Source organism: Pipistrellus kuhlii, unplaced genomic scaffold (assembly GCF_014108245.1).
Source record: "Pipistrellus kuhlii isolate mPipKuh1 unplaced genomic scaffold, mPipKuh1.p scaffold_m20_p_28, whole genome shotgun sequence".
Classification (NCBI taxonomy): Eukaryota; Metazoa; Chordata; class Mammalia; order Chiroptera; family Vespertilionidae; genus Pipistrellus; species Pipistrellus kuhlii.
Genome location: NW_023425527.1, coordinates 26785 through 40349, shown reverse-complemented (window position 1 = coordinate 40349; position 13565 = coordinate 26785). Strand labels below are relative to the sequence as shown.

The 13565-nt window shown below is 36.9% G+C and overlaps 1 protein-coding gene across 7 annotated transcripts in view; it reads right to left on the bottom strand.

Annotated features, from left to right (window-relative positions):
* TRIM37 (tripartite motif containing 37) overlaps window positions 1-13565 on the bottom strand; it is an 84586-nt gene that overhangs the window by 45808 nt on the left and 25213 nt on the right. For all 7 annotated transcript variants that reach the window (XR_006742679.1, XR_004990777.2, XM_036454279.1 and 4 more), the window contains exons 10-14: window positions 12278-12363; window positions 8455-8649; window positions 6918-7226; window positions 3817-3945; window positions 3274-3463 (exon numbers count right to left, since the gene is read on the bottom strand). Coding sequence is in view for 5 of the 7 variants with exons in the window: in XM_036454279.1 (XP_036310172.1) it covers window positions 3274-3463; window positions 3817-3945; window positions 6918-7226; window positions 8455-8649; window positions 12278-12363 (909 nt within the window). In the remaining 2 variants the exon portion in view is untranslated. The remainder of the gene's footprint in view (window positions 1-3273; window positions 3464-3816; window positions 3946-6917; window positions 7227-8454; window positions 8650-12277; window positions 12364-13565) is intronic.

Here is a 13565-nt window from a genome sequence, read left to right as displayed (position 1 = left end):
TGTACTAGTTTTGCAAATTGTTATCATGAGGAGAAACTGGTTAAGGAACACAAGATCTCTATGTATTATTTAACTGCATGGAATCTACAACAAAAATTCTAATTAAAAAACAACTGCAGGTGAATCTACAACAAAAATTTCAATTAAAAAGATGAAATATTTTCTCACCAATATGAAAAGACTTTTTAGATATATTGGGTAAGAAAATAAGAGCATTTTTAGATATATTGGGTAAGAAAATAAGAGCATCTTTTGTATTAAAAAAGCTATATACTCACAGTTGCTTAAATATGTATAGAAACCGAGAAACACAAACATTCTATATAATCCTATATAATAAAATACTAATATGCAAATTGTCCCCTTGTCTGGAAGTTCAATCAAGGGGCGGCTCCTCCTCCCTGCCAGCCTGGCCAGATCAGCCCCAATTGGGGTGTGCCGACTGGACCTCAACCATGCACGAATGCATGTACCAGGCCTCTAGTCATATATAAAAAATTAACAGCAGGAATGTATGTGGGCAAGGGATGGGAAAACTAAGCAGATGGAAGACAAAAATGGGAAAATTTTCACTTAATAGTCTTTCTTTTGCTCACTTTTCTGAACCACTTTTATTAAAATTTTTGCTTACACTACTTTAAACCAGGAAATGAAAAGAAAACCCAAGTTGGACACTACTACATGAGCCAGGCTGATGATACTATTAACTGTAAAATGGGTCGGCAACTAAGTAATTGCGGGTTTCACACATATATGGCTTCAGTTGAATTTTTAGGTTTGCAGACGTAGTACAAATGTAAAACACATTTTGTTATTTGATAGTTGGCTATTCAGCTGTTAATCAGTAAAAAAAGTTTTTTGATCTGTTTTGTAGTTTTTGTTTGGCGTTCGTTGAAAAATGGAAAATCAAAAGGAACATTTTCGTCATATTTTGCTTTTTTATTTCCGCAAAGGGAAAAACGCATCGCAAGCTCATAAAAAGTTATGTGCTGTTTATGGTGACAAAGCCTTAAAAGAATGGCAGTGTCAAAATTGGTTTGCCAAATTTCGTTCTGGTGATTTTTCACTCAAAGATGAAAAACGCTCTGGTCGTCCAGTTGAAGTTGATGACGCCCTAATCAAAGCAATAATTAATTCGGACTGTCACAGTACAACACGTGAGATTGCAGAGAAGCTTCATGTATCACATACATGCATTGAAAATCACTTAAAACAACTTGGCTATGTTCAAAAACTCGATACATGGGTTCCTCACGAACTGAAAGAATCACAGTTAACGCAACGCATTAGCAGCTGCGATTTGCTAAAGAAACGTAATGAAAATGATCCATTTTTAAAACGACTGATAACTGGCGATGAAAAATGGGTTGTTTACAACAATATCAAGTGGAAAAGATCGTGGAGCAGGCCAGGTGAACCAACTCAAACAACATCAAAAGCTGATATTCATCAAAAGAAGGTTTTGTTATCAGTTTGGTGGGATTACAAAGGAATTGTCTACTTTGAACTCTTACCACCCAACCGAACGATCAATTCTGATGTCTATATTGAACAACTAACGAAATTAAACAATGCAGTTGAAGAAAAGCGGCCCAAATTGACAAATTGAAAAGGTGTTGTATTCCATCATGACAATGCAAGGCCACACACATCTTTGGTCACTCGGCAAAAATTAATGGAGCTTGGTTGGGATGTTTTGCCACATCCACCATATAGTCCTGACCTTGCACCATCTGATTATTTTTTGTTTCGATCTTTACAAAACTCCTTGAATGGTAAAAATTTCAATAATGATAATGATGTCAAATCGTACCTGATTCAGTTTTTTGCTAATAAAAACCAGAAGTTTTTTGAACGTGGGATTATGATGCTGCCTGAAAGATGGCAAAAGGTCATTGATCAAAATGGGCAATACATTACAGAATAAAGTTATTTAGTTCCATGAAAAAATTTTTCAAAAAAATACGCAATTACTTAGTTGCCGACCCAATAGTTAAGAGCTGCAGTCACTTATAAAGAATTTTACAGTTTAGAAAAAGAGTCTATGTTTATCTATATTTAATGTTTATGGTTAAAGGCAGACATAAGTGTTTCCATCACAAAATGTAAAAGCTGGTTGTAGCTTCAATGTGAAAGGAACATGTATAAAATCAAGCTAACTAATGGAGAGGACAAGTTAATTGCCAATGATTATAACACCTTTCCATTGCTTCAACTTGAGTCAAAACAGAAAATTAAACTACCAGCTACCCTTTTAGGTTTGGTAATTGTCCAGATCTTAAAACTGTATGAAGTTAGCACACAAGAGATGTAAATCTTTCTCTAAATTTAATTCAAAGCCTCAAAGTAAAATCATTCCATTGTTTAATTATAAATGTATTTAACATCCATAAAATAGGTCAGCAAATGGATATTAAGAAAAGCTCATCTAGCACATTCATAGACCATCACTCTATCTTTTGAGGGGATCAAAGTTTAATTGAAATTGACATGGCTGAGGTTTGAGCTTATGCTTCCTAGGAGATAGATAAAGGTGCTGACTATTGCATATATCCTTTTGGGAAATTCCAACTGAGTTTTGAGAACACTTTTATAAGAGGAGAGGAAAAGATGAAATAAAAAACACTGTTAAAATAAAATTGCCAGAAGCGCTTTGTTCCATACAAATTATGTGTAAAAGGTCTATGAAATACAATACAGCCCAGCAAAGATCTCTTTGAAAAGTGTGGCACAGATGGTGGAAAAAATGGCTGACACACAAAAAAATGCCACAAGGCAGAGGTCATGTAAGGTTTCACAACATTATTATCCTAATTTCAGTGAAAATGAGCTCTAACATAAACTAAACTAAACTAAACTTCTGGTACTATATCATCCCATTAAGGAAAAAAGTAAGGGTTTAGAAACATTTTTTATTTATTTAAATCCTCACTCAAGGATATCTTTTTTCAATTTTGAGAGTAGGAAAAAGGACGGGAGAAGAAGAGAGAGAGAGAGAAAAGAGAGAAAGGAGAGAAACATTGATATGAGAAAGTCATATGGATTGGTTGCCTCCAGCATGTATTCTAACTGGGGCTAAAGATAGAACCAGAGTCCCTTTGGTATGGGGGCAACAACTGAGCAACACTGGCAAGGGCAGGTTTCTGATACTTTAAAAGTTGCACTTTCATACAACAAATGAACTTTATCTCTGCTAAAAAATTAACATACTAGAAATTTATTTTGTTCGTTAGGAAGCTATTATTTCATTTCATAAACAAAAACTTAATTTACCCCAAGGCGACCATCTTCCTTCTTTTCTCAACAGCAGGTAAGCCATTGATAACTGTAACCACAATAGCATTTGAGTCCAAAGACTGACTCTGCAGGTCTTCAGATTTCGGCAGAATATCACCGAAACTGCCATGTGTCAAGGCTCGGGGAGAACTGTGCCTGCTCCCAGACTGAGAGCTCCCTGGAGAAACTACAGAAAAGAAAGGGGATATTCAGAAAAAAGGAAAACAAAATGTTCTCTCTCAGATTTCCACTTCAGATCTTATCATATATATATATTTTGAAACTAAAGGAAAATGCAAAAATAATTTTAAATTTGTCATAAATCTTTTTATTGCCCACTGTTTAAAATTAAGGCATCCAAAATATGCAATCTAATGGCTGCATTTTTTTACTGATGGGTCTAATTAATCTGTTGTGAGATCAAGAAACTTCTGAAACCCGTTTCAACACTATGGTATAATCTAAAGCTATATTGTAAGATCAGTTCTGAGTAACAGACATCCACTCATGAAAATTACATTTTGAACTCTTCAAATTTACCTTCAGACAGAGGCTGACAGTCTCCCCTCGAATAGCTATTTTCCCCAGTGTCTACTGCTCTTCGAAGTGATAGACTACCTGCTATACTGGACCGAGCTGGCTTGGGTGAATTACTCTTCTTATTTGTGGCTGCAAAGACATTTAAAAACATTTTTGAATATGATAAAATAGCACAAAATCACTACGTAGGCAGTCAGAGAAAGGTTTAATCTTAACATGCAAGAAAGGTATTCTAGCTACAATGTCAAAAATAAACAAAACAAAACAAAACAAAACAAAACAGGATGCTTTGGTCCCAACTGGTTTATTAGGGGTTTTATTCTAAAAGTACTCCTACTCTTCTGCTTGTAGAACAGTGTTAACTTACAAATCCAAAAAAAATAAGTCAGTAAACTTCAAAAGAAAAATCATACCAGGTATAGACTCTAATCTCCATGTAATTAAACTAGTATTAATGATAAAAATTAACTGGTAAATACTTGGAAATGATAAAATATTACTGGATTGGAAAGGAAATGTTTAATTAGAAATGAACCACAATTACCATGCTTCAAGATGTTTGTGGCTAAATCAGTAATTAGCAGAAATGGATGGCCTTAAAATGAATTAAAAAAACCCTGATATTAAATAGCCCAACATGCAGAGACTCAAGAAGCTATAAAAAGAATTAAAATAGCCCTAGCTGATTTTGCTCAGTGGATAAGTGTCAGCCTGCGGACCAAGGGGTCCCAGGTTCGATTCCAGCCGAGGGCACATGCCCAGGTTGCTGGCTTTATCCCCAGTGGGGGATGTACAGGGGCAGCCAATCAATGATTCTCTCTTATCATTAATGTTTCTATCTCTCTTTCCCTTTCTCTTCCTCCCATAAATCAATAAAGATATATTAAAAAAAAAAAAAAAAAAAAAAAAGAATTAGCCGAGACCAGTTTGGCTCAGTGGATAGAGCATCGGCCTGCGGACTGAAAGGTCGCAGGTTCGATTCCGGTCATGTTATCTTGGTTGCGGGCACATCCCCAGTAGGGGTGGTGCAGGAGGCAGCTGATTGATGATTCTCTCTCATCGATGTTTCTAACACTCTATCCCTCTCTCTTCCTCTCTGTAAAAAATCAATAAAATATATTTTTAAAAAAAGAATTAAAATAAAATTTTAAAGAGCATAGATGCATTAAAATATAATAAACAGGTTCAGCAAGGTAGAACAATATAACCCAATAATCAATTATTTTTTAATCCAACAATCTAAGAATGAAATGTAAAAAAAAAAAAAATTCCATTTGCAAGAGCATCAAGTAGAAAACAGAGGAAAAAATTAAGCAAAGAAACATAAGACTTGTACACTGAAAACTATCACACATTGTTGAAAGAAAGAAAAAGAAAATACTGTGCTCACTGATTGGAAGACTTATTATGACAGTACTCCCAAAGTTGTTCTATAGATTTCAACACAAACCCAATAAAACTTCTAGCTATTTTTTTTCTAATGGCTGAAACTGACAAACCAATTATAAAATCCATATGAAAATGCAAAAGATCCATCACACCCCATACCATCTTGAATGAAGCACTCACAGTTCCTATTGTAAAATAATAAGCCCAGCTGGCATGGCTTTGTAGTTGAGCATCAACCTATGAACCAAGTCACAGTTCAATTCTTGGTCAGGGCTTATGCCTGGGTTTCAGGCTTGGTCCCTAGTGAGGGATATGTAGCCGATCAATGATTTTCATCATGTTTCTCTCTCTCTCTCTCTCTCTCTCTCTCTCTCTCCCTTCCTCTTTGAAATCAATAAAAATTATTTTTAAAAATAAAACTATTCATTGAAACATACAACATATTTTGAGCTTGAGAATAAAAAACTAAAGGGATTCCTAAATAGAGTTGCAAACATTACAAAAATTCTATTATTGCTAAGGCATGGAACAGAACTTCTGGCTGGACTTCTTCCATGACAGGAAGAGACACTGGGAACCTGGGGGCAGCCTTCTATTTCCACCCAAATAAGTATTCCCACCAGACCTCATCCCCTCATGTGGCTCCCCAGAAATACTTTTGTTGCAACACCACAAGGACTCCATTTCAACCAGCAACAGTCTCACAACTCCCACTCTCAACCCTTTTCAGTTCCTTCTCCACCAAACAAGCAAAGTAATCTTTGTAAAAGGTAAATCAGATGATAAATACTCTGATTTCTGTTCTTTAAAGACTTCTTCCTAAAACCAGAATAAAACACAAAACTTTTTATTGAGGTTTTACCAAAACCCTACCTGAGCTAGATCCTGCCTACCTCTCTGCTTATCTCCTATTATTCTCCCCTCTGTGTTCACCATATTCAACCATAAGGTCTTCCTTTGAGCCTTCAAATATGCAAAGCAAATCTCCTACCAGTAACTTTGCATTTTCTGTTGTTTACCCAGAACATTTCCAACAGATCTTTGCATGGCTGTCACCTTCTCAACCTTCAGGTCTCAGTTCAAATGTTGCTCCCTCAGACTCTCTAGGACTACCCTAAGGAACACATTCCTCACCTGCTCTTTCCACCCATTCTTCTGTTATTTCATTCATAGCACTCTTTACTTTTTATCAACTGCAATTATCTTGACTTCTTTACACATTTTAATGTCTAGTCCCCACCATAAAAATACATAAATGCAAGATCCACAAGGTTAAGGATTATGTGCTTATTGCCCAGTACAGGATAAGCAATCAAGAAATGTAAGCTCGATTATACAGTTAAAAATATAGTCTGTTTTATTTTTTCTTCATCCTTACTGGAGGATATTGTTTCCATTGATTTTTAGATTGTGGAAGGGAGGGAGAAAGGGGCAGAGAGAAACATGAATGTGAGAGAAACACATCAATTGGTTGCCTTATGCATGTGTCCCAAATGGGCCAGGAATCAAACTGGAGACCCTTTGGTGCTCAGGCTGATGCTAACCACTGAGTACCCTGGCCAGGGCAAAAATATAATCTGTTTTAGATAGGAGAAGGGGTGGTATATGTCTGAAGTCTTAATTCATTGTAAGGGAGATTTTATTAGTAATATTATTCTGAAAATAACCTGTCCTCTAGCTTCCCAAATGACATGTGGAGAAAAGACACTCACAGTTTCGTATGTAGCAACTGGCAACTGATGACTTTGCCAAGAGCTCCATTCCCAAATCCTGCAATCTGCCAGAGTTTTCAGTTCCACATGCAGCCAGAGCTGCCTGGTCAGCAGAAAAAAGGTTTGTCTGCATGTCTCCAGAAGGAGCATTGCTGCTTTTTATTTCTGAAAGTGGATTCTTTACATCAGTCTTCATACATCGAACTTCAGCCATTTGAGTTTTCAGTCTTTTTAGCATCTTTAAGTCAGAGGGAACTCGCCACATTGCTTGCTGTTTCCTTTGATCTTTATCTTTTCGAGAATATGAAACTTCAGAGAGAGAGAGAGAGAGAGAGAGAGAGAGAGAGAGAGAGAGAGAGAGAGAGAGAGAGAGAGAGAGAGAGAGAGAGAGAAACTCATGTTAAGATAGATGTTAACATTAATAAAACCATTCTGGCCCTAGCTGGGTTGGCTCAGTAGATAGAGCATCTGCCTGTGGGTTGAACAGTCGCAGGTTTGATTCAGGCCAACAGCACATGACCAGGTTGCCAGCTCGATCCCCAGTAGGGAAGGAGCAGGAGGCACCTATTGATGTTTCATCTCATTGATGTTTCTAACTCTCTATTCCTCTCCCTTCTTCTCTGTAAAAAATCAATAAAATATATTTAAAAAAAATAAAACCATTCTGCATTGTGAAATATGCAAACTACTTTGAATAAAACACTTGATATTTCTCTTGAAATTATCGTATTTTCTTTGATTACAAAATCCACCATTATTAACCAGTACACCCAGTAATTCTCTGATTTCTACACGGAAGCTCTACTTTGTTTGAAAAATGAGTTCCACAGCTTTAAAGAATCAAAATTATTGTTTTAACCACTGATTAATGTGCTGTTGTTTAAGAAGGTAGGAAAATGTTTGGTATGTTTAAAAGATTTCCAACAAAAATAGTTTTTAAAATGTGTCATTTAAAGGTAAATCTTTAGCTATTCAAAATGACCATGCCATAGCGTTTCGAAAAGTCCAACATTGACTATACCTTTAATATGTACTTATATACACTGTATTAAAGTAACCCATGTAACTTCAACAAATACCTAAAACACTGCTGCTAGCTGATTTAGGTTTTTAGGCTACTGAACATCAAAGTGTGAGTATACCATCTTTTTCTATATCCAACTTAGACAGAGTTCTACTTGGAAGTTATGGTATTCATGAATTGTGCAAAACTCTAAGTCCATTTACAGAGAGGAAAACTGTAGTATTTCATATGAATCAAACTGTCAATTACATGCAATTTAAAGGGCAAACCATTAAAAAAAAAAAAGAAGCCAACCCTCCTTATAGGCATTTTTTACATTATTTTCACACAAAATATCTTTGAACAATAACAAAAAAATTGATTAATAGAAATGTCATTTTATGACTTACAATGAAAAAATCAATTTGCTACAAAAATATACTGCAGTCCAACACTTAGATGAAATACTTAGATTAAAATCTAAGAGTTCTTTTAGGGAATCACAAAAAAAGAAAACCACTATTAATATGTTACCTGTGGGCTGCAGCAGTGAAGCAGGTGGGCGAGGTTGTAAGCCCCACAAATTTTCCATACTGTTCCGGCCCTTAAGGTCCAACAAATGCATTAAAATGAAAGGATCAATGTCTAATAAATTACTTGTAGTAGCAGAACATAAGTGTGTTCTTCTTGACATTCTACTACTGGCACCAACATAGCCATGATTACTACCTGCAAGAAAGAAAAAAAAATACAGAAAATGCATGCTATATATTTGTACAAATTTAAGTGTACTTAAAAGAAAAAAGTAAACTGGTTGATGTTTGAATACTTGTCTCTTAGGATTTGATTTTCATAATGAGAAGCACAATGAAGAAACCCGATTGCCATAGAGGTGTACACAGGCACAGTGACTGAGCACTGGCCTCATTATTATCCAGAATTTAGGAGCAACCCTCAAACTCATCCTGAGCCATAGAAATAAAAAAGTGACAATGTATACAGTATATACAATTAGTGGAATAAGAATTAGGAAAGGTGAACATATCTCATAACCCAGTGGTCTTGAATGAAAGACAAATCTCCATGGTATAACAGATTCCAAGAATTAAGACACTAAAATAGGAATTGACTCCAGGTCTCTGGATAGCAAACTGTACAGATCTATGACATGTTTGGTACACTTTTTTTCTAGCTTAAGTACTGGAACACAAGTTGAAGTTTTTAGACAGAACTTGTTATTGACTGATGCACAGTATAGATTGTGAGCAAATGTCCTATTTATATCACCTATGTTGAACTAAGCTTTAAGCCAAGAAAACCACCTGACTTTTCTCTAGTGCCTAGTACAATGCTTAGCATATAAAATTATGAAAATACTAGTAGCCCCGCACAAGAATCCGTGTGTCAGTAGCTCTCTGCAGGGCCTAGCTGCTATGCACCCTCTGCCCAGAGGCTCTCGGTGGACCAGAGGCCCATGCATAGCTGGAACAAAGCAAGCATTGTGCCAGGCTGCTCATGCTACTTGCTCTCTGCAGCAGCCCCCCTGGGACTGGGGGAAGCCCACAGAGCTGAGAGGACTAGGTGCCACCATATTTGTGACGGAGTGATGGTTAATTTGCATGTTATCTTTTTATTTCATAGGACTGGTTAAAAATCAACCTTTAAAAAAGCTACTTAAATATATTTTACACTGTAATACCTGGAAGTAAGTCACTAAGTATAGCTTACATTTAAGGGTGGCAAGTTATACTTCACCTCCTTGAAGAGGCAATATGTAAAAAAATTATTTGGAATTCTTTTGTATGTGTACTCTTATACTTATATATATTGGTTATATACCTATTCACCTTCAGATTATAAATTACTTAAAAGTAATTCTTTTTCATCGTATTTTCCAGAAATCTGGAAATAGGAATTTCAATAAATGCCTACCAAATATATAAAATTCCCCAAAGCACAAAATACAAATTAACTGTTTGATTCACTATTGTATCCTCAGCATCTAGAATTCAATGTCTGAATTATAGTTAAGTGCTCAAAAAAAAGTGTGTGTGTGCGTGTGTATAAAAAACAAATAAATTATAATTTCAGAATTACAGAACATAACATTATTATGAGGTCCATGAGAACAGGGACATCTTTTTTTCAATATTGTAGTTCCTGAAAGTAAAACTGTATTCAGTTTCAGTTAAGTGCTCAGTAAATATTTGGTGAATTAATACGTTAATTGGAAAAATATAACCCATGGTTACACCGAGTGTCTAAAAAGGTTATACATAAGAATTTCCCTACAATACAGTTGAAGAGAGAGGAAATCAGATTTAACTTAAAAAACAAAATTGCCCTAGCTGGCTTGGTTCAGTAAATAGAGCATTGGCCTGTGAATTGAAGGGTTCCGCCGGGTTCAATTCTGGCCAAGGGCACATGCCTGGGTTGTGGATTCAATTCCGAATATGTGGTGTGCAGGAGGCAGCCAATCAATGATCCTCTCTCATCATTGATGTTTCTACCTCTCTATACCTCTTCCTTCCTCTCCAAAACCAATAAAGAAATATATATATATATATATATATATATATGTATATATATATATATATATATGTATATATATATATATATATATATAAAAAAGGCTGAAAATTATTGAATAACCTTGACTTAGTACACTCATCATCCTTTTTATATAGATGACCTCTGAATTTTTATGCACTATTTAAAACTCTAAAAATTACATTGAAAACTTAGTAATAAAGTATATTTACTCAATGTTTATGTGATCCCTATTATACTGTTAAAAGTGCTAGGGATACAAAATTCTGATACACATTATATTGCTTCATGGAGCGCAGAGGTGAGAAGCAAAATAGCTATACAAGCAATAAAAATAATGTTTAACATAGGTTAAATAGGTTCTTTAGATCCTATAGGTTAATTTAAAAATATATATATATTATTTATTTTTTACAGAGAGGAAGGGAGAGAGATAGAGAGCTAGAAACGTTGATAAGAGAGAAACATCGACCAGCTGCCTCTTGCACACCCACTACCAGGGATGTGCTCGCAACCAACATACATGCCTTGACCAGAATCGAACCTGGGACCTTTCAGTCCGCAGACCGATGCTCTACCGCTGAGCCAAACCAGTTTTGGCCTAATAGGTTAATTTGAGAAAGCAGAAAAGACACCCAGGGCGAGTAGTCTAGGAGGGCTTCCAGAAAGAAATGAAAAGCAAAAATAAGGAGAAGGTAGAAGGAACAACATGTTGGGGAGCAAAGATGTGAGAAATACCATGGTACATTTGATGGGCTGAAAAATTATGCAGAGGAGTATAAGCAGGCTAAAGAAATGAGCAGAAGCCAGCACATAAAGGACATTCTATACCATATTAATGAATTTGGACTTTATCCTAAGTGGAATCCTATAAAGGGTTTTAAGTAGAGAAGTGACATGATCAGATATCAATTTGAAAGAAAAAACACACATTCTGAACTCATGCTGAGGGAAACAGAATGAAGGGGAGCAATAATTGATACAAGGAACCCAGATGAGAGGCTATTTTGAAAGACAGAGGCCTAGAATCTCATAATTTTATAAGTAAACTAGAGGCCCAATGCACAAAATTCATGCACAGGAAGAGGGCTCCCCCTTAACCTGGCTTATGCGCTCTTGCAGTCGGGGATCCCTCGCTTTTTACTGCCTGCCTGCCACTGCTCCTTACCACTAGGCTCACTGCTCCTTAGCACTGCCATGGAGGCGGTAGAGGCTCCAGCCACTGCTACTGACTTGCCAGGGTGAGTCCGGCTTCTAGCTAAGCGGCACTCACCCTGTGAGTGCGTACTAACCACCACGGGGCAGCTCCTCCACTGAGCGTCTGTCCCCTGGTGGTCAATGTGCAACATAGCGACTGGTCGTTCTGGTAGTTCCACTATAAAGGTCATGTAGGTTTTTATTATATAGATAAAGTACACAAAGTACATTTGCCTCATACATAAGAACATATATCAAATGTTAGCTACTATTAATATCTTAAGAGCTAGTGGTTGTCACATATTAAAATATGATACAATCAAGCCGAAACCGGTTTGGCTCAGTGGATAGAGCGGCAGCTTGCAGACTGAAGGGTCCCGGGTTCGATTCCGGTCAAGGGCATGTACCTTGGTTGCGGGCATGTCCCTAGTGGGGAAGGGGTGCAAGAGGCAGCTGCTCAATGATTCTCTCTCATTAATGTTTCTAACTCTCTATCCTTCTCTCTTCCTCTCTATAAAAAAAAAATCAATAAAATATATTTTAAAAAATATGATACAATAAAAAAAGAACAAAGGGAAGACAGAATGTCTTGTGGACTTGGCCCCTGTACCTGGAGGTCCTGCAGCAGCTGTATCTTCCATAAGTTCTCCCTCTTCCAATTCCATATTGTTGTATTCCACATCATTTTCTCCAGACCTAAGAATACAGAAAATTCATTATTCCCACAGAGTTAAGTAAAATTAACATTATTTGTCACACCTCAATGAATTTTATAAAAATAATGCATAGTTTTCTCTTATGAAGACAGGATATTTCTAAGTACAAAAATGAAGAAAAAGACTTTGGTCATTATCACATGTAGAGTTAGTATTAATAGTCAAACTACCTTTTAAAAAATACTAAAATAGCTTGGAAACATTTAAAAGAGAAAACCTGAGAACCATTGTAGAGTAAAAGATTACAGCTTTAAATAATATGTACCTTAATGGTAGTAGATTAGGCTTAAAACACTACATTTTAGCCCTAGCCGGTTTGAGTCAGTGGATAGAATGTTGGTCTGCAGACTTAAGGGTTTCAAGTTTGATTATGGTCAAGGGCATGTATCTCGGCTGCAGGCTCGATCCCGGCCCAGAGCCACATGTGGGAGGCAACCAACCCATGTGTCCATATCACATGGGTGTTTCTCTCTCTGTCTCTCCCTTTCCCCCAACTCTTGCTAAAAATCAATGAAAAAGTATCTTCAGGTGAGGAATAACCAAACAAAGCACTACATTTTAAGGTTAAAAAAGAAAGATGATCAAATTAATGCATATACTAATTATTTTCCTAAAATACTATCCTAATAAAAGAGTAATATGTAAATTGACCATGACCCCAACACAAAAGATGGCTGCCCCAAGTGGACACAAGATGGCCACCACAAGATGGCCAGCAGGGCAGGGCAGTTTGGGGCGACCAGGCTGGCAAGGGAGGGCAGTTGGGGATGACCAGGCCAGTAGGGGAGGACAGTTGGGGGCAACTAGGCCTGCAGGGGAGGGCAGTTAGGGGCGACCAGGCTAGTAGGGGAAGACATTTAGGGGCAATCGGGCTAGCAGGGGAGTAGTTAGGCGTCAATTAGGCTAGCAGGGAGTGTTTAGAGGGTGATCAGGCTGGCAGGGAGAAGCAATTATGGGCAGGCAGGCAGGCAAGCAGTTGGGAGACAGCAGTACTGGATTGTGAGAGGGATGTGTGACTGCCCATTTATTATCAGTTTGAGGTCCCTTGAGGAATCCCAGATTAGAGAGGGTGCAAATTTTGTGCACCAGGCCTTTAGTTTCAGAATAAATGGTAATATCCCCTTATCAAAGTCCTCACAATCTATCATACCAAAAAACACTATTACCTTATTTTATTTTTAA